Source organism: Eschrichtius robustus, chromosome 8 (genome assembly GCF_028021215.1).
Source record: "Eschrichtius robustus isolate mEscRob2 chromosome 8, mEscRob2.pri, whole genome shotgun sequence".
Lineage (NCBI taxonomy): Eukaryota > Metazoa > Chordata > Mammalia > Artiodactyla > Eschrichtiidae > Eschrichtius > Eschrichtius robustus.
The window spans coordinates 50,036,123-50,055,048 of NC_090831.1; the positions used below are offsets into that span (position 1 = coordinate 50,036,123).

At 33.3% G+C, this 18,926-nt stretch overlaps 1 protein-coding gene across 2 annotated transcripts in view; it reads right to left on the reverse strand.

The window, feature by feature from the left end:
- SEMA3A (semaphorin 3A) overlaps positions 1–18,926 on the reverse strand; it is a 490,617-nt gene that overhangs the window by 9,637 nt on the left and 462,054 nt on the right. For both annotated transcript variants that reach the window (XM_068550463.1, XM_068550464.1), the window contains 3 exons: positions 14,311–14,352; positions 9,862–10,019; positions 7,198–7,265 (listed from right to left, as the gene is read on the reverse strand). In XM_068550463.1, coding sequence (XP_068406564.1) covers positions 7,198–7,265; positions 9,862–10,019; positions 14,311–14,352 — 268 coding nt within the window. The remainder of the gene's footprint in view (positions 1–7,197; positions 7,266–9,861; positions 10,020–14,310; positions 14,353–18,926) is intronic.

Sequence of the window (18,926 nt, forward strand, 5' to 3'; positions counted from 1 at the left end):
ATGGCAAATCCAGGTAACAATTCACTCTGCATTTAAAAGCTGGAATCTCGTGTAACTTTGACATTTTCAAGATACAGAGTTATCATAATTACATAAATGATTAAGAGTTTAATCAATTAAAAATGGCATAGGGTTTACAACCCTCATTATGACAGAATACATTATTGCACTGTAAACATTTCAAGTCTTCTGAATTTGTTAAGTTTTATAATGTTACAAGAGTTGACTTGAGATACGGTAGAAGATGATGATGACTAATCAAGTGTACTCCAAAATCAAAAATTTCAAATATGGGATAATAAGAAGAGAAAGATATTTGAGAAATTATATATGAATGTATTCTCATATCTCCAGGGACACCTATATCTCTAAACGATGTCTATGCCAATAAGTAATTTTTCCAGAAAGAAAGCAATCTCATTGTAATCAATTTAAAACTACTTTTCATACTTAGAAAGCAATGATTTTGAATACAAACTTTTGTCATGAATATTACTAGCAGACAAGAAGGGTGAGTTGTTAAATTGGCATAATGAATTCTTATGGGTTGAAGTGAATAGTTAGAGCAAAATAATTGAGAACATTAAAATTATTTTTAAAGCATCACAGTGTGTTTGAATAACACATATTACAATATGTTGCAGCTGTTAATGACAAGAAATAATGTTTTTAAGGAAGCAATCTTCAATTAACCATTTCCTCTTTCAGTGGGATAATTTATGGAAATGAAATGAGGCTAATAAGCCAGAAAGAATGGGAGGAAAGAAAGAAGTTAAATAAATTGCTTCCTTTTGTAACAACAAAAAGTCAAGAGATCCATCATTTGGCCAGAAATATCACGTTGCTAAAGGCCTTATTTAGTATTTGATTCTCTTCCAATACAGCAGAAACAGAAGGCATCACATTTCAGCTTTCCATTTATTTCACTCTCCATTTTAACCCCATAAATGTCTCCCAAGATTGAAATGCTAATAATGTAAAAATCTTAGGAAATTTGATTTCATGTAGAAAAGACAGAGATAGGTGAGGTAGTGAACCATATATGTATTCAACTATTTGATCTCTGCTGTCATTTTTGATATTCTACCCCTTTAGGTTATTAAAAAGCTGAATTTCATAAATAATGAAACAATTTGGGGGAGGGAAAATAGTTGCAAATTATTTTAAATATTTAGCAAATTCAATTAGTTGCCAAACTACATAAAGAGAAATCTAATTCCACTTGTTTTCATCACATTGTAATTTTAATATTTTACACTGTAAATTTTTTCCCAATATTATTCAATGTAAAAGGTCAAGCAAAGGAGGAAAGGAAATGTTGTCCACCAACTCATGGTGACAGAGAAAGCTGTAGATATGCACTTCTTATTATAAACAACATTACTTAGATTTTTCTCACTGGATTCTAGATTATTTTCTCCAGAAATACAACAGGTAATTTATCAATAGAAATGACTCTAATTTGACTTCAAGTGGATGAATAATAAATATCTCCAAAAGTAGCAGTAGCTGAAAAGGCATTTCATGGATGAATCAATAACTCTTGGGAAGCTATAAAATATTTAAAAATAAAAAAAGAAGACAAAAGTTTCATTCATCCTTAACATTCATCCTTGACATTCATGTATATTTTGGGCCTGACTGAATATTAAGATGGCTAACAACTGATTTAATAATCTCATATACTGTAGTGCACTTAACACAAATTTACAGCTGTATAACAGGGGTACTAGTTGTTTATTCATCAAGATAACGCTTAGTATAATATTTCTCCAATGTTTCGTGTGATGCTTATACCAGCTAGTTTCTCAGTACATGTTTGTTGCATGTGAGTTTGCATGCATACATGTGCCTAGAAATGTGTGCATATGTATTAAAGTCCATATGCTCAATACATCTATTTCTCAAGTGCAAAAAAGACTCAATTAATGAAACCTTAGAGAAAATTTAAACTTATAATTTATCAAATTGCTAAAATAAATTTAAATTTTAAACTACTTTGTTTTATGCCCTAAATTAAGATCTGTCTCTGGTGCTGGGAAATAATTATCAACCAGAATACAACACTTTGAATTTTACAATTCAAGGAGTTTCCAGCTTTCCTTGAATTCACAGATACCTGTGGATTTGTGTTTAAATGCTCTTGTCAGTGTATAGATAGGTAGATGGATAAACAGAGAGATATGACTAGGATATTTTAATTTTATTGTTCATAGGTAATTATTTTAGAGAGAATTGCTAGTGTCTTATTTTTAAGGTATACATTGATTTAAAATACAAAAATTAAATTGACATGGTTTGAAGTTAACTATGAAGCCATTTTAATAACGTGCTTAATAATCTTGGGATATCAGAGGCTTCAATGCTTCTTAGTATAGGGAGGGCTGAAACTCAATTATTTTAAAAAGCAACACCAATATGAAGGTATCTACTGTACTATACAGTCTATATTAAATGTCTGATATGTTTTATTTTCATGACTTTATAGCAAATTCTTTACCAAGAAAACACATATAATTTACATGACAGAGTAAAATTACCATGGGAATTTACACCTTTAAAAATAAGGAAACATGAACTTTAATGTTCAATTTACGTTTTCCGAAGAGATATGATAGAAGATGATGGAAAACACCCATTTGCTGAAGTAGAAACCTTCCATAAACAATAACAAAAATACCACCTTGTATTTTATTTAATATGTTTTCTTTATAAGTTTTGGAATTAAAAAAATACAGCATGTTTAAGAACTTTTCATTTACAATAGTTAAATTATAGGTGTATAAACAGTTGGGTGATCTCTGATGACATATTTAAAAGCTTTAATAAGGAACAATGACAGCACAAAATATTTTAAACCTCTTCTTATTCTTCTTATTCAGGTTGTGTGTGCAGGTCTCGCATACATGTACTATGAATAAGTGGATTATTGGCCTAATGTAATATCAGAAGACTACTGTGGTGATGATTGATTTTCTCCAGTGAAAACAGTTTCAAAAAAGGTTTACAAAAGTTATGGAAGACACTACTATAATAATTTCATTCTAGGATGCATGCTTCTTTATATTTTAACATCTCTGATATCAGAATGTCTTACAGTTGGTTCTCCATCTGAGTTGAAGTTGCTTTCTTCCAGAAATAATTTGTTCTTACTTCTTCCAGACACGTGAGACCCTACTAAGCTGACAGCTCCTTAAATTTAAGTTTTGTCTGAAGCTTTTGGTCCACCCCATTGGTGTGAATTCAGAAATTAAACCTTCATGAGGACCACCTTTGTGGTTCAAGGAGTAAAACAGGCAAATTTCTTTGCTATCTTCTTTCGGTTGGGAATTTATTTCTCCTTTGTGCCAATACTGAAACATATTGAGTTCTGGCTTGATGCTGGGACCATATATTAGATTGTCCATTTTGGGCAGTTTTTCTCTCTAAGCAGTACATAAAATAATGGTGCATCTTACATTCAGTGATGTCTTAGACTTGATACAATTTGGTAATTTATTAAAGTTAGGGATTTTTTTTAGGACTGACATCAGCTCATCTATCAAATCTTGAGGCTTCTCTTGGGGCCAAATGCTCAGATTCATAGTTGGATTTTCTACATGTATAAAAGAAGCTAAAGCACAGACCAGATTAGCATTGCTCCAAAATACTAAATTTACAGCTCTGCACACCATAAAGATGACACTGCCAGAGATATTTTATGAAATTTTGGAACAATTTTGGAATGATTTCATTTAAATTATGCCAACCAAGACATAAATTGAGATGAACTAGTTGTGGAGATAATGAAGAAGGTTGAATTCTGCCAACATTTTACTGTGGGTTGTTGGAAAGGAAACGCATGTATGTAGAACAGCCAAGAGAACTATTACAAAGTGAAATTCAATGACGGCATTAATGTAGAAGTTAGGACATAAAATATTTCAAAGATGCAAAAATCTGAGATGTTAATTTTCAAAAATTGTTACTTCTGGTATAGCTTTTTCCTTTCTGGACGTGTAGATCATAGTACAGCTTGCTTAGTAAAGAAGGAAGAATGAGGGGTAGTTTAAAGGTAAATTGACTCAACCACTTATGCTCTTGAATGCAAAGTCAGACAAGCTCCAATTCTGTGCACAACAGTTATTTTAGGAAAGGGAACATACTGGAGGTTTCTCGTTAGCATTGTGTATGAGTGAATGGGAAGACAAGAAGATCTGCCAGCACATATATTTAGGGTTTTGTACTGAAATTTCCCTAGGCAAAAGGCTACCGGCGATGGGGGAGAGTGTGCTGGACAAAGGGGAAGTGGAGCTGGATTTTTCTGTTTCATCCAGTCCAGCTCACCATTAGTGCTGCCTTTACAAGAGAGCGAACAGAGCACTGAGTAAGTGTTAAAGGTTTCATCGAGAGTGAAATGTCTTCCACCTTAATTCTGAGTTATTTTATATAGTCTCTCTATTAAAACCTCAAGAGATGTAAAATACAGAGTTTTACAGAATATGTTTACCATTACAGCTGGAACTGATGGTCCTGAAGTGTGTAATTGGCTTCAGCTTGCTTAGCGGTTTCTGTGAAAACATCTCATATCTTTATATGTTTTCATATGAGCACATATATTTTATTCAATGTGAGATGTGACATTAGCAAGGCAACATACATGATTTAACAGGGCTGAGCTCTGGATTTCTGCCCATTTTACTTTCAAAGATTGACATCACCTATTCCAAGATAATTCACTGATTCCTAATGGTAAGACTCAGTCTGACCATATGGGAATGCCTGACTTAGTTTCCAAACATTTGAAATTTACTGTAATCTATGGTGTGTATTTTTTATGTTTGGTCAATTAGCAAGGCAAGCAGACAAGGAATAAAGAGGCCTTCAAAAAAGGAATGTTTTTACTACTGCAGAGCTTCTTGAACTATTTTACCATTTCCTCCCATATATCACAAGCATCTACTTGGGGTTGTTTTTATACACACACACAGACCCAGTAACATTGAAACACAGCAATTATTTTTCCTCCCTACAGTATGCATTCCAACTGAAGAATCAGGAGAAAAAAGTTATTCACATTCATTTTACTTTCTACAGCTAAGCAATTCTATATTCCCAAAGTTTATAGGGTTGTACCACTCTAATTTCATCAAAACATAACTTTAAAATCTGAAGCACTCTCCAAAGCCCATTCATTCAACCGTTAACAATATTTATTTATCCACAGCCTCACTTAAAAAAATAAATATGACTTCGGTCAACTCTTCCTTGTATATATGTACACTCATAATTCCAGCATATATATCACTTTGGAAAAACACTAACTGGGTCTATGAAGGGACTGAATTGCTAAAAAAATGGATGCATTAATAAGATATATATATATATATATATATATTTCTCTAGCGATCTTCAAAACATAGCATGGTATCCTACATAAAGTGGTTTGCAACTATAATTTATTAGTTAATTGGTTTATGATATTTCTTAAAGATTCTACTTATGAATACAATGGTATTAATAACAATGTATGACAAATCATTTTCACAATAAATAACGGATGCTATTTAGATCAAATCTCTACTGAGAAACGTAAGTATTATGCTATAGCTTGAAATATTTAGATCATTCATTCAACAAATATTTATTAAATATCTACAATATTTACAATATTGCATCTGTTACAGACCTAGAGATAAAAAAGTGAGCAAAATAGCAAGGTCCATATTGACATGGAGATTAAATCTGATTGGAAATGAGCTCTACTTACATCATCTTGTTTCTTTTACTTCTAGTTAGTATCATTAGCCTCTCTATATCTAAGCAAATATACTCTTTAATAAAAGGAATTAATATTTCATAATACTGTATTGTTGAAAAGCTGCTGATCATAATTCAATATTTCTACGTGAAATAAATGGAAGACTAGTGAATATTTTGTTGTCCAATTGAAATATGCCATCCGAAAAATTAAATGAGGATGTGTCAACAATGCACTAAATCCGCATAAAGACAAAAACTTATAACATACGCTCCAATCTAGTGGTATTTTTTTATTTTTATAATGAGAGCGATAACAGACAGGAAAGCAAATAACAAACAGATAAGGAAATTTTGCAAGCAAAATGAATTCAAAATACAGGCCCAATTTGTGGCTACCTGTCTCCTGGTATTGGTATCCCCCAAACAACTGTGCGGACATTCATGAATCACATACCAGTACATGTAGGATACACACAGGGACTTTCAGAAAGGCAACTAGGTTTTGGAATGTTGCTGGGTGCTATTCGTACAGTGTGTTTTCTTTCTTAACATTCATGAACCATGAATGTTCTACACACAGAATTAGTAAATCAAATCCAAGTAAATGATAAAAAATAGTATACCTTCTTTTAAGATTAATGTAAAACGCACCAAAAAAGTTAACAGGATAATTACATTCAATTACATGTAAAATGTTTACATTTGATATTTTAGCCATTTTTAACTGAGCTGTTCGTTAGCAGTGATGTCATTACTGAGTTTTCCCAGCAGGGGGAAGCATAGCCTAATTATTGTTTTTGTAAAGGGTTGAAGTGGGGTTGGGGGGGATGAGCTATACTACAATTTTACTGCATTTTAAATGAAGATTGGTTGATATTTCATCATTAAATAAGCAACTTGACATAGACCTTGACATCTTTTAGGAAGCATAAAATGAACTTGGTCCAAAAGCCCCAGTTCAAGGGACTATCCTAGTAAATCAGAGTGAAGACATCCAAACTATCTTCTATTTGAGTAGGATACCCAGTAATAATATACTGGGTCTATATTATGAGCGTATTAATGAGTAATTTGCATGGCTTATTTTAAGACTACACTTTCTTCTTTGATATATTTAAATGAATATAATTGTTGCCTACTACTCTCAGGTTGCTACTACATACAAAAGCATGTACTTAAACTTGACTTCTTTTGGTTTACATGAGAAAATTGAGCGTTAAGTCTCGTAAGGGTCTAACATCCTGAATTTATCATACCTACAATAATAAAACATAATTCAGTGCTTTGTGTTCATTGGAATTTTCTTTCTACAAAATTTTCTTTCTCTTCAGTTGCACTTCTCTAAGTATTCTGGCAGAGGTGTATAACTTGCATGCATGTGTGTGGATATGCATTATTGCTTATGGTTTTACCCTGGTGTTAGCAAGTTGAAAGATTAAAAATGCTATAACTTACCATGGTGTTGTAAGTCTGAACAGTGAGTCAGCGGATCTCCATTTCTTATATCTTGTCGTCTTGTGCGTCTAAAACAATTATATTTTAAAAATATTACTGTATCTCTATTCCCTCTTGAGAATTTGTCCTAAGAATTGAGAAGAGTCAAAATCAAAGACCCTGGGAGTTTATCAGAAGAGATGCATCTACATCTGCCTAAAAGATTTTTTAAAAGCAGCTCATTATACCTATAAGAGCAGTCTGAAAGATGATCAAAATGGAAAATAGTATATAAATGTACTAACAATGCACAAAAAGTCTTGCAAAGTATTGATAACAGAAAATTCATGGTTTCTTTTTGCTACTGAATGTCAGTCAGTAAGAATCTAACATCTAGAAAATCTAAAATTCTTAATATCTTAAATTCTGAGGAAAAAGCACAAAATACAGAAGAGCAACCCATTTATTCAATGAATAGAATTAAACTTTTTTTCCTAATCTCTAATGAGGGAGTAAGCTTGAAAATTAAAACTCACATGAATGTTCTCTTTCTCTTAATACTTACACATAATTCCTTAAATAGACTGTTGTTAAATTATAGTATTAAGACTATGAATTCTATTTGTAAGTTAGTCTTTAATTTTTCTTTTTGGTTGCTATATCAACTTTTTTTTATAAAACATTTCTTTTATGATTACATGGTTATGATTGCAAACCAATTTACCTGCGAAGTGAATAAAAGGACAAAAACAACAACAAATACCGTGGAGCAAGGCTCCTCCTTTTATCAGAGGAAGGTGAGAGAGAAGACGAACTTACCTCTAAAAGAAAAGCTAAATTTGCTATAAAACTCGAAATTAATTTCTCCTGCATTCTACTGCTCAGATCATGTTACTTACAGTGCATTCTGGGAGTCCTCTCTCTACACTTGGCTACTGGTTGACTGGGAGGAAGGAGGTTGGCTCCAGCCGTTGTGGTGCCAACTAGATGTGTAGTTGGAGTAGAAGGCTAAAACTGGAGATTGGCTCTGTGTGACTGACTCGCAAAGACTGGGGACACTTGCCCATCTGTTTTCTGCATCTATTTTAATGGGTATTGTCTTGCTGCACAGTTAGTTACCATCCTTGAAAAGAGCTCTCACAAAGGCCACTGAGAATTGCAAACATGGAATTTGTTACTGTATTCATAAATTTAGAAGTCCCAGGTATTTATAGATTTCTATTTGTAGAATTGGTGAGACTATCAAACAGATGTTGCACATTTCAAAATTGAGCCAACAAGGGAACTTGTGAAACACGAACCACAAAGCATTTGGGAAGGCATTTTTTACTGCCATTGGCTTTTGAAAAATGCCATCACAAAGAATATATAAATTGTGAGGCCTCTAAACATCCTTTTCAAAGACACATGAAATTGGATTAAGTAAAATCTGCAAGGCACAACAAAAATGTGTTAATGATAATTCCTTCAATCTTGGATTCTAGGTATGCAATAAACACATTTCAAATGTATAATAACATCCAGCTTTTTAACTTATTATAGATGTAGTTATGATCTTATTTTTATCTTCTTTCTCATTAAGAAAAGCTTAAAGTTCAAATGGATTATTACTAAATTAGGCAATGTTATACATTTTCACATGGAAAGGAAATAATACCCATTTTTAGTTCAAACATGAATTCCACACTTTCAAGCAACATTAAAAGCCCTTTAGAGCTAACTGATTATAAGAAGCATAAAACCTTATTCTTAATTAATTTAATTTTATTGCTGTGAAAACAGCATATTCCTATTTATTAAATTATCCATGGTTTCTTTGATCAATAACACATTATCTCCACACTAAGTTCTTGTTTTAAATTTAAACTTCCAACAAAGTCAATAGGTATATGAAAGTAATACTAACATGTTGTCTAAATTCTGAATATTGAAGGCTTAAGAAAATTGCATATTTATTAAATGGAATAAGCTAATACTACATTTATATTTAATATTATTATTAACAAGGTAACTGTGTTTTAATCCATATAGACTGACTATATGAAAGATTTAAGTTGTAGATGATTTAACACTACAGTCAATATTATCTAGTGTGTAATTAAAATATTTAAGTAGATATTAGGGTTATTTCTTTTCCCTAATATTTTTCCAAAACCTTTAAAATGATCCAAATGTGGTAGAACACATCTCATGAGCAATGAAAAAAGCCACATTCTTACCTTCTTGTAAAACATTAGCTAAGATAAAAAAACAAAACAAATTTTACTGCTCCTATAATGCACTGGCTTAATAATGTTAATTTCTATTAAATGTTTCAATATGTTCACGTGCATACTGTTCATCTTCAGGTTTATATTAGCAAGTATTGTATATTACTTCACCTATTATTGCTTGTTTCTTAAATACTGGTGAATATCAAGGGGGAAAGGAAGCCTTAAGGGAGTAGTAGAGAATACGTTGAAACGACTATTTTGTCAAATTAAGAAAGTGTTTTTGTTTTTTAAAACAAAAGTAAACCAAGTTTGTGTACAACGTTTAGGACGTGTCTAAGAGTTCCCTGAAGTATAACACCTCATTTTATTCATCAGAAAAAAGATGATGTATTTATATGAAGAAGTTGTTCCAAAAATGGAATCAGATAAGATAAATATGAAACACTGTGTTTATTTCTAATATTCCTCCTACCTCTTTGCAGTAGGAAAATAGCGAGAGCATGAAGAGCCATCCCAGGCACAGTAAGGGTCTCGGGCGAGGCAGCACTCTGCACAGGCTTTCCCGTAAATATCACATCTGTGTAAAGGGAGCTGTGTGACTCCCACAGTAGAGCCAATATATAGTTGTTGCTGTGGAAAGAGTTTACTGTTATGACAAAAACTACCTTGTTTTTCAAATCTCTTTTTTTCTTAAAAAAAAAAAAAAAAGTTCTAGCTTAGCAAAAATACGTTTATATTTGTGGGTTTAAAAACATTCCATTATTGGTAGTTTCTTCAAAGGCCTGGCAGGAAATGTGACCATTTAAAATAGAGCAAGATCAAAACCAAAAATTTGACTGAAACAGGTATATTTTATAAGTGTAAAACCAAGGGAAGATAAAGGAAGACAGCAATAGTTATATGTCAATTAAATCTCATAAAAATAAAAAATTTTAAACAGACAGTAAGACACTGAGCAATGTAAAGTTCAAACCTTCAGTTTTTGCTCTTAGGTTGCTTTTTTAACTTCTACTGTTTATAATTTTGATTAATCAGATTATCTACATTGCCATGTGTTCTGATTGGTCTTGAGGCAGGGATCTTTTGCTTCTGACTCTTGGGTGCCCTACTGCATTGCCTGTAATGCAGTCTGCCCTCCTATAAGAAGGGAAAGGGTGAAGTTTTGGCACTCGCATTGGTAAGAAGTTTTGCTCAACGCTAAATGTCTTGCCTTTGCACTACCTCCAGGAAGATTACTTTAAACAAAAGTACTCAATTACTTCTCATTCGAAAGATCATCAGATAGGGGAATCAATTACACTCTGGCTGGTGCCGTGGACTTGAACAAAAAACTCAGGTGTTGTGGGAAAAAGTGGGGTATTGGGCATCAACATACCTGGATCCTAGGTCTTGCCTGACATTAACTCTCTTGTGATCTTGGGCCTTTCACATAATTTTTCTAAGACTTAACTTCCTTATTGATAAAATGAGCATGTTTAACTAGATCTTTAAAGTATGCATCTAGATAAAACGTCTATGCTGCCACTGTCCTCAGTCAATTTGAAATTATCAAAGGAGCCAGAATTGGGGGGGAAAAAGCTTTCTAACAGAAACTACATCAGGATTTCAATACAAGTTAAAAAATATCTTTAACAAAGTTGAACCAATGTAGCATACCAGTTGCAAATTTATGTAAACACAAAATGAAATACAAACAAGACTGTTTTGTGATTTTTCTACATTTTACTGTAATTGGTGTCATAGCTCCCTTTCTTGCTCTAGATGATTGAATAATTATAATAAAACATTAAATAAAAGTTGTGAAAATACTGAAACATGACAGTACATATGGAAAAGACCTCAAAAGTGTATTTTAATTTCTCCACTATACAAATGAAAGTAAGTTACAGAAAAGCCAGTCTCTGAACCATGGTGTGCTCTTTTACTATAACAAATTGTCTAACAGTCAGCAATGGATATAATTAAAATTGCATTTCCAAAAGGCTCTCAAAGGTGGGACTACATATGTAAATAGATATGTTTAAATGAAGATATAAGTAACTATTAGAATCTATGAAATTATTGAGGGTATAAGGAGTACTTTTAGAAAATAATTATATGCTGAAAGCTAACCAACTTACTTATATCTTAATATAAGAAAGGGAAAAAAAGGGGGAAGAAATAATACAATAAAAACTAAATTATTATGGAGGCACATATACTGATTGCTTATTCCATTTCAGTAAGTGAAGAATATTTATAGTACATGAACATAGTATAGTATAGTATATAGAATATATAGTGTATAGAATATGGAATATATTACAGAAAATCAACTTCTTACTATATTCACCTTCTATTATTATATTGAAAGATGCTACAAACCATGGCAAGTTAAGAAATGGTAGTTAAAGTTTCTGGGAGGAAAAGATAAAGTATTATTAAGTTTTTTGGTTGAGAGAAAATTATATTGATTTGTACCCCTCTTAAAGCATCTACAGAACCTGCATGTGATAACAGTTGATCATAATTTGAAAAATATTAACAGGGAACTTAACTAATGGAAAGAAATTCTTTACTCTTTTTTTTCCCTCCTATTCTTTCTCTCTTCCAAAAGCACCTTTAAAAAAAAAAAAAACTTAGATTGTATTGAAGGCAAGCAATCTCAATATGATAAAAAATGAAACAAACATAATGTTTAAACAACAATTAAATTAGTTAAAATGGGGTAGCAGTGTCTAGAAGCATGGTTGGCATTGGTGAATACAGACATGCCAAACCATATACTGTGGTCATAACTATTTAAAAAGCTACTGACCAAGTTGGTTATACCTAAGAAAAAGATTTCTATGTTTGGCCAGTAACTTTTAAGAAGCATGAATGAAATTCATACTTATAGATTTCTGTAAGAATATGGCATTGAGTAGTAAAGGAGTTGTTATCCAAATGATAATATTTAAATCTGTCAGATCCCTTTAGGAGAAAATCAGAGAAATAATACATGAGAAGAATATGAAACCAAAAATATGGCAACTGAAATCATTGTAATGAAAACCTAAAGTGTGATAAAATGTCCCAAATTAAATACGATTCAATGTAGTTTATACTTAACGATTATTCTGCAGTACTATTAATGATTTTCACAATGAATTATGCTATTTAAATGAAATATGGGGGACGCTTGCAGGCACCATTGAGCATAAGCCAGTCACCAGCAAATAACCTGATGTGCTTTTTCTGCCCAATTTAACATCACCACAGGCTTTCTCACTAACCTCCTTAACAAGTTGTGGTTCATAAGCAGGGGATGAGTCCGTTTACCCAGAAAATTAGTTGCAACACGGCTTGTCCCTCTTGAAACTACTGCCTCACTTTTAAAATTTCCATGAGCATAAATGAAATTGAGTCACATCTGAATGAAATCAAACTCCAGTCACATCTGAATGGAAATCAAACTCCATCTGATGTTGTGAAAATTTTCCAGTAATGGAAAATGAAGGCTAGGGACACTTTCTTCTAACACGGTATTTTAGGTTGATAAATTGTTTGTGTTTGTTTTTTGGTGAAATGTGTTGCATTTAATAGGCAATTCTTAAGGTAGGTTTAAACATGTTAAAACAGAAAGAAATGTTTTACAAAACTAGATGCAATGTAATTAATGTTGACAAAGAAGTCTAGCAGAAAATAAATAAATAATTTAAAAAATCATTACAGGAAAGAATATCCTGGTCTAGCTACTATCCTGGAAATCCCCGGATTTCCTTGCCAACATTTGACAATTTTTAGATTACAAGAACAGGTGAACCCACACTTATGAAGTGTTAAGATGACAGTATCAGGTCAATAATATCTGCACTCTGGATTTCTCTAAATAACTTGGAGATTATCAATCTATTTTGATATGAATGTGTGGAAAGGATATATACTGAGTTTTAGTGGCACAGTATTTTAGCATCCTGTATGAGGAATAATGCATGGTCAGAGATAAAACATGTAAACAGTTAAGAAATAAGATTCACCAAATCATTCTCAGATTCAATAATTTTGTATCTAAGTTTTCATACAAAACTTGTATGTAAGTTTACAGTGAGTAAAGGGCTCCCTACTCCTTCCTGGCTTTTTCTTCTAGGTTATTTAATAATTAATTTCAACTCAGGATCCAAGCCATTTTTTTCTTTTTAGTTACCTTTGATATACTGGATAGAAAGGCTAGGTAACATTTATGTGGAAAAGGTAATTCATTAGAAGTTAAAATTATATTTGTTTTGCCCATATCATTTAGCATTTAGAAGTCATTTGTGTTTCTTAAGAGTCTTGCCAAAGCATTCATTCAACGTGAATGAAAAGACTATTAACACGCTGCCCTTAACCTTTGAATTCATGGAGTTTAATAACATCATTTGGCAGAGACCATTTTGCTGCTTCCCTTTTATATTTAGCCAAACTAAATGTTTTCTCTAGCACACAATACTACTGAAAAAGTAAGATTAACTTTTAAGTAAAAATCCTCCAAAAACACATAGTCCAGTGCATAATTTTATTAGCCTATATAATGTATTTTGTTTATACATACAAATTAAATTATAAATTTATTTATATTCTGAAATATTCACCAATGTTATTTTAAAGGATAGATAGATGAAAATAATTACTGAGTAAATTATATTATAATGACCAAAAAAGAAATGCTATAAATGAAAATTTACAACAAATAGTGATCTAAGAAATATATTTATAGGACATATATGAGACTGGTCAAAAGCATGAGGGCAATGAAAATTATCTTTAGTTTCCTACTAGTTATTGTAAGAATTTTTTGTCTTGTTTTTTTGAACAACTGTTAATAAATCCATAAAATCTGATGGAACATATTTATCTATTTGAAACATAAAATTAACAAAATATAGAATATTGTATATACTGTAATATATAATGATAGTACCTGCTTAGTGGAAAGCTCCATTGCTGAAATAGCAGTTGGTTCCTAAAGAAGAAAAACAAAATGTGAATTGTTTAGTCTATTAGAAAAGTCATAGAATACCAACATAAATTTTCAGAAAGATAACTTCAGTGCCTGTAAGAAGCACTATAATTGGGAAATAAGACATGTAAAAGGAATTGCATAGACAAGTGTTGTATGTATGGAGCAGACAATAAGTGCATCCCCCAGTTAACGACCATCAGAAACATACCCATGAATCAGGTTGGCTTTATTGCCCACTGTGCATGGGAAGCTCAGTAAGAGAGGGATGGAAAGGACTTATATGTTTTGGGCTTGTGTTAGGTGATTTAAGGAAGGGTTCCAGGAAGTAAGGCTTTGCTTTGCATTGGATGCTGTCAAAAAGCAGAGGTAATTCTATGATTAGGTATCTTCATAAGTCTTATTTAGGAGGGAAAAACAGAGTGAAGCTAAAGTAGTGATAGGTAAAGTAACAATCACTCACTAGGGCAGGGTAGGGAGATATTTGGTCAGTTTTATGGTTTGGACAACGTTTACATTCTTTTCTGTGTTCAGATATTCAGACATGATTACAGAATGGTCTTGTTTTTTTTTTTTTTGATTCATAATGGTCTGAGAATGGCCCCATCTGATGTTGGGGATCTGTGAAAATTTGTATGCTCAACTGGAGAACACCACCATGGCATAGGTGAGACTGTCAGGCCAGCTCCTAATAGCGCCAAGGATGAGCTGAGAGTACTAGGCTGGTTTCCAGCTGTCAAGAACTGTGAGAGCTCAGTTGGGATGAGATTATTTCTTTATTATTAAAATGACTTAAGATGCAAAGGCCTACACTTCAGGTCTCTGCTGGAGAACATAATCTCTTTAATTTCTATCAACAGGCTAATCTAGAGCAGTCATGACTAGGGAAGTAATAATCACATACACTTTGATAAAGTGTTCTGCTAAAGCTTATCATAAACATATGTAGGTTGCATAAATAAAGGCTGTTCTTTGATGAACTTAGACCATCAAAAGGCTAGTCACCTGAATGCATTCGCTTATACTCTTAGATTCACTTTCATTTAACTGTGCTCCATCCTGTGTCTCATCAATGACAAACACACCTCTAAGAAGAGATGGCTGGGGGGTTTCAGGGACAGCTGATAACAAAGAGGCTTAGGTGGGAAGAACAAAATCCTAAAAGGTCCCTCTGTGTAGGTGACTGAAGTTAAGCCCTGAAGAAAGGGTAAGGAGTTACACTCTGGGGTCAAATGTATGGGTTCAAGTAGTAGTAACACAAACTTGGCCAGAAGTGTGATATTAGGTGTGGTATAGAATCTCTTCCTAATTTAGTTTTCTCATCTGACAAATGAGTACAATGGTACCTTCCTCATAGGACTGCTGAGACGATTAAATGAATGAATAAATATGAAATACTTTACAAATGTGCTCATCACATAGTGTTTATTCAAATCTCTCCTCTCTTTCACATGCACAACATACACACTCAACACATGTGCACACACACACACACTCCCATATCCTTTCCATTAGTTTTTCTCTTGAGTGCTTATCACTATCTAGAAATACATATATATGACATCTATGTATATATATGATTTATATATGACATTTATCTTGAGTCATATAGGTATAGGAGGTGAGTTTCCTCCTATACCTCAAAGCTCTTATCTGAAGGTAGGGAGGAGGAGTAAGGAACTAAGGATTGAGAGGAGGGAGGAAAAGTCAATAAAAAGTAGGTCATGTAAGTCACCACTGAGACAAAATCTGAGGATAGTAGACAATGACTCTCAAAACTAACCCCTAAGGCTTGTGCCAAGAAAAGTTGTATATATATATAAATATGGAAATATTCCATTACTCTTTGGATGCCCACAGGGTTGTTAAATCTCCCACACCCTCAGTTGTGACTCTTGCTTGCCCTTTTGCCTGTCAGGGAAGTGCTGGGGCAAAAAGTGAAAGACACACAGTGGGAATTAGAGGTGAGGTTGACAGAATATGAGGACAGCAGCAGAGGCATCACACGTTTTCTTTTTTTTTTTTTAATTTATGAATTATTTTTTTTATACAGCAGGTTATTAGTCATCCATTTTATACACATCAGTGTATACGTGTCAATCCCAATCGCCCAATTCATCACACCCCCACCCCCACCCCCCGCCGCTTTCCCCCCTTGGTGTCCATATGTTTGTTCTCTACATCTGTGTCTCAATTTCTGCCCTGCAAACCCGTTCATCTATACCATTTTTCTAGGTTCCACGTATATGCATTAATATACAATATTTGTTTTTCTCCTTCTGACTTACTTCACTCTGTATGACAGTCTCTAGATTCATCCACGTCTCTACAAATGACCCAATTTCATTCCTTTTCATGGCTGAGTAATATTCCATTGTATATATGTACCACCTCTTCTTTATCCATTCGTCTGTCGATGGGCATTTAGGTTGCTTCCATGACCTGGCTATTGTAAATAGTGCTGCAGTGAACGTTGGGGTGCATGTGTCTTTTTGAAATATGGTTTTCTCTGGGTATATGCCCAGTAGTGGGATGGCTGGGTCATATGGTAATTCTGTTTTTAGTTTTTTAAGGAACCTCCATACTGTTCTCCATAGTGGCTGTATCAATTTACATTCCCATCAACAGTGCAAGAGGGTTCCCTTTTCGCCACACCCTCTCCAGCATTTGTTGTTTGTAGATTTTCTGATGATGCCCATTCTAACTGGTGTGAGGTGATACCTCATTGTAGTTTTGATTTGCATTTCTCTAATAATTAGTGATGCTGAGCAGCTTTTCATGTGCTTCTTGGCCATCTGTATGTCTTCTTTGGAGAAATGTCTGTTTAGGTCTTCTGCCCATTTTTGGATTGGATTGTTTGTTTTTTTAATATTTAATAGCATGAGCTGTTTATATATTTTGGAGATTAATCCTTTGTCCGTTGATTCGTTTGCAAATATTTTCTCCCATTCTGAGGGTTGTCTTTTCGTCTTACGGTTTCCTTTGCTGTACAAAAGCTTTTAAGTTTCATTAGGTCCCATTTGTTTACTTTTGTTTTTATTTCCATTACTCTAGGAGGTGGGTCATAAAAGATCTTGCTGTGATTTATGTCAAAGAGTGTTCTTCCTATATTTTCCTCTAACAGTTTTATAGTGTCCGGTCTTACATTTAGGTCTCTAATCCATCTTGAGTTTATTTTTGTGTATGCTGTTAGGGAGTGTTCTAATTTCATTCTTTTACATGTAGCTGTCCAGTTTTCCCAGCACCACTTATTGAAGAGACTGTCTTTTCTCCATTGTATATCGCTGCCTCCTTTGTCATAGATTAGTTGACCATAGATGCGTGGGTTTATCTCTGGGCTTTCTATCCTGTTCATTGATCTATATTTCTGTTTCTGTGCTACTACCATGTTGTCTTGATTACTGTAGCTTTGTAGTATAGTCTGAAGTCAGGGAGTCTGATTCCTCCAGCTCCATTTTTTTCCCTCAAGACTGCTTTGGCTATTTGGGGTCTTTTGTGTCTCCATACAAATTTTCAGATTTTTTGTTCTAGTTCTGTAAAAAATGCCATTGGTAATTTGATAGGGATTGCACTGAATCTGTAGATAGCTTTGGGTAGTAGAGTCATTTTCACAATATTGATTCTTCCAATCCAAGAACATGGTATATCTCTCCATCTGTTGGTATCATCTTTAACTTCTTTCATCAGTGTCTTATAGTTTTCTGCATACAGGTCTTTTGTCTCCTTAGGTAAGCTTATTCGTAGGTATATTATTCTTTTTGTTGCAATGGTAAATGGGAGTGTTTCCTTAATTTCTCTTTCAGATTTTTCATCATTAGCGTATAGGAATGCAAGAGATTTCTGTGCATTAATTTTGTATCCTGCAACTTTACCAAATTCATTGATTAGCTCTAGTAGTTTTCTGGTGGCATCTTTAGGATTCTCTATGTATAGTATCACGACATCTGCAAACAGTGACAGTTTTACTTCTTTTCCAACTTGTATTCCTTTTATTTATTTTTCTTCTCTGATTGCCGTGGCTAGGACTTCCAAAAACTATGTTGAATAATAGTGGTGAGAGTGGACATCCTTGTCTTGTTCCTGATCTTTGAGGAAATGATTTCAGTTTTCCACCATTGAGAATGATGTTTGCTGTGGGTTTGTTGTATATGGCCTTTATTATGTTGAGGTAGTTTCCCTCTATGCCCACTTTCTGGAGAGTTTTTATCATAAATGGGTATTGAATTTTGTGAAAAGCTTTTTCTGCATCTATTGAGATGATTGTATGGTTTTTATTCTTCAGTTTGTTAATATGGTGTATCACATTGATTGATTTGCGTATACTGAGGAATCCTTGCATCCCTGGGATAAATCCCACTTGATCATGGTGTATGATCCTTTTAATGTGTCGTTGGATTCTGTTTGCTAGTATTTTGTTGAGGATTTCTGCATCTATATTCATGAATGATATTGGTTTGTAATTTTCTTTTTTGTAGTATCTTTGGTTTTGGTATCAGGGTGATGGTGGCCTCATACAATGAATTTGGGAGTATTCCTTCCTGTGCAATTTTTTGGAAGAGTTTGAGAAGGATGGGTGT